Source organism: Physeter macrocephalus, chromosome 11 (genome assembly GCF_002837175.3).
Source record: "Physeter macrocephalus isolate SW-GA chromosome 11, ASM283717v5, whole genome shotgun sequence".
Taxonomy (NCBI): Eukaryota; Metazoa; Chordata; class Mammalia; order Artiodactyla; family Physeteridae; genus Physeter; species Physeter macrocephalus.
Window position 1 is genome coordinate 56,202,580 of NC_041224.1, and position 3,275 is coordinate 56,205,854.

The 3,275-nt window shown below is 39.7% G+C and overlaps 1 protein-coding gene across 6 annotated transcripts in view; it reads left to right on the forward strand.

Moving 5' to 3' along the window:
* The window catches only part of APH1B (aph-1 homolog B, gamma-secretase subunit), a 213,777-nt gene that overhangs the window by 19,311 nt on the left and 191,191 nt on the right, over positions 1-3,275 (forward strand). For all 6 annotated transcript variants that reach the window (XR_008618570.1, XM_028494911.2, XM_028494907.2 and 3 more), the window contains exon 5: positions 1,697-1,824. Coding sequence is in view for 5 of the 6 variants with exons in the window: in XM_028494911.2 (XP_028350712.1) it covers positions 1,697-1,824 (128 nt within the window). In the remaining variant the exon portion in view is untranslated. The remainder of the gene's footprint in view (positions 1-1,696; positions 1,825-3,275) is intronic.

Genomic DNA, 3,275 nt, shown 5'->3' on the forward strand with positions numbered 1-3,275 from the left:
CTTTGTTGGTGGGAATGTAAATTGATACAGCCACTAGGGAGAACAGTATGGAGGTTCCTTAACAAACTAAAAATAGAGCTACCACAGGACCCAGCAGTCCCACTACTGGGCATATACCCTGAGAAAACCATAATTCAAAAAGAATCATGTACCACAGTGTTCACTACAGCACTCTTTACAATAGCCAGGACATGGAAGCAACCTAAGTGTCCATCAACAGATGAATGGCTAAAGAAGATGTGGCACATATATACAGAGGAATATTACTCAGCGATAAAAAGAAACGAAATTGAGGGGCCTTTCCTGGCGGCACAGTGGTTGAGAATCTGCCTGCCAATGCAAGGGACACAGGTTCGAGCCCTGGTTTGGGAAGATCCCACGTGCCGTGGAGCAACTAGGCCCATGAGCCACAATTACTGAGCCTGCGCGTCTGGAGCCTATGCTCCGCAACAAGAGAGGCCACGATAGTGAGAGGCCCGCACACCGCGATGAAGAGTGGCCCCCGCTTGCCGCAACTACAGAACAACAAGAGAGGCCACAATAGTGAGAGGCCCGCACACCGCGATGAAGAGTGGCCCCCGCTTGCCGCAACTACAGAAAGCCCTTGCACAGAAACAAAGACCCAACACAGCCAAAAATAAAATAAAATTAAATAAATAAATTAATTAATTAATTTAAAAAAAAATGAAATTGAGTTATTTGTAGTGAGTTTAAAAAAAAATGGTTCTGAAGAACCTAGGGGCAGGACAGGAATAAAGATGCAGACGTAAAGAATGGACTTGAGGACATGGGGAGGGGGAAGGGTAAGCTGGGACGAAGTGAGAGAGTAGCATGGACATATATACACTACCAAATGTAAAATAGATAGCTAGTGGGAAGCAGCTGCATAGCACAGGTAGATCAGCTCATGCTTTGTGTCCACCTAGAGGGGTGGGATAGGGAGGGTGGGAGGGAGACACAAGAGGAGATATGGGGACATATGTATATGTATACCTGATTCACTTTGTTATAAAGCAGAAACTAACACACGATTGTAAAGCAATTATACTCCAATAAAGATGTTAAAAAAAAGAAAGAATCTTGGATAATTACTGCAATTTCTAATATTTTTATCTTCCATTGTCCTTAAAAAAAATCCAAGGAGAAATTTCACTTTAATGAGAAGACTTGTTTAAATTGAAGACACTTTTTTAATTGAGAAAAGTTTCTCAGGGACCTCCCTGGCAGTCCATTGGTTAAGACTTCAAGTTTCCAGTGCGTCGTTGGGGGTGTGCTGGTTTGATCCCTGGTTGGGGAACTAAGATCCCACATGCTGTGTGGCGCGGTGTCGGGGGAGGGTGGGAGTTTCGCAATTAGTGCAGAAGGCTAATTTGGAGAAAAGCTGATTAGATATCACAGTAGTTTTATTGCATTCCTAAGAGAAACTCCTTGAAAGCCAGATCCAAGTTGACTTTTTGTTTCACAAGTTCACGTTCTAGATGAGAAGCTGCTTCAGAGTTGGCCCCCTGGTTCAGGAATGTTGCTCTCAGAGTTACTATTCAAGCAAATATGTGTCAGGGTCCCACTTCTGTCAGATAGGGTTGAACCCTCACAGTAGTGCGGTGTAGCCCAAGAGCGTTGTCCCAGGACTAGGTGTTCAGTGGGCTTTGGGGTTTGTTGTCCTGTGACTGGGCACTAATGGTTACCTGTCTTTCAGCTTTCATGACGCTGGTGATCATATTGCTGCACATGTTCTGGGGCATTGTGTTTTTTGATGGCTGTGAGAAGAAAAAGTGGTACACCCTGCTTGTAGTTCTTCTGACCCATCTACTGGTGTCAGCCCTGGTGAGTATTGCTACCGTCCTCAAACTGGTTTTTGGAGCTCAAGTCTGCATATCTAAAGTGGTAGATTCCACTCTGAATGAAATACTTGCTCATAGGAAAATGAGGAAATTCAAAAAAGTCATTTAAAAGAATGAATTATAGATAAATCATCTATTTCTTACCATAGAAAGATAACTATTAACTTGTTGGTTGATCTCATAAAAGTTTTTTGGTTTTCTTTTTTTGGTATGTGTCTTTCTTTTAAAGGGTAGAGTCAAACTGAAATAGGCTTGCATTATGCTTATGTAACACATCTTAAACAATTTCCATGTTATTATAAATCCTTTTAATATTTAAGTTTTAGTGGCTTTAGATCATTACATAAAGTTATAGTTTGCTTAACTGATTGATAACTTGTTTTTCTACTTTTGGTTATTATAATGCTGTCTGGAACAACTTTGTATGTGAAACTTTTTGAATACATTGTTTAGATTCTAAGGAATGGATTTTTGAAGTCAAATGGGTGAATATTTTTAAAGCCCTTGATGCAAATTGCTAAAATACTCTACAAGGATTGTACTATGTTTACACATTCTGATGAATGTCAAGAGTGCCCATCTTACTGTCTCCTCACTGACATTATAATGCCAGTTTTCAAAAGTAATTTAAAAAGAATACTTGACTAGATGTTTTGTTTAAGCACTGTTTAATGCTTTGGTCTTAGTTTAATTGTAACGTGTCACATACTTACATCAGAATTATCCCAGCCACTGCTTTGTCCAGACCTTTATCATTTCTCACCTACAGTATTGAAAAGCTTCCTTCTGATGGTGTCCTGCCTCATGTTTCTCTCCTCTCCATCCATTTAGAGTTCATATCAGGTTGGTTTTCTTATACTGGGCTTCTTGTTCTCTGTTCCATCTAAAAAACAATCTTATTGTCTTTCTTACCTAAAACCTTTCAGTCATACAGGATACTAAAGTTACCCTTAATATGATGGCAGCTATGTAAAGTCAAATCTTATTTTTTAATTGTTGAATTTTATTTTATATATATTTTTATACAGCAGGTTCTTATTAGTCATCCATTTTATACACATCAGTGTGTACATGTCAGCCCCAATCTCCCAATTCATCACCACCACCACCACCCACCGCTGCTTTCCCCGCTTGGTGTGTATACGTTTCTTCTCTACATCTGTGTCTCAATTTCTGCCCTGCAAACTGGTTCATCTGTACCATTTTTCTAGGTTCCACATATATGTATTAATATACTATATTTGTTGTTCTCTTTCTGACTTACTTCACTCTTTATGACAGTCTCTAGTTCCATCCACGTCTCAACAAATGACCCAGTTTTGTTCCTTTTTATGGCTGAGTAATATTCCATTGTATATATGTACCACATCTTCTTTATCCATTCGTCTGTTGATGGGCATTTAGGTTGCTTCCATGACCTGGCTATTGTAAATA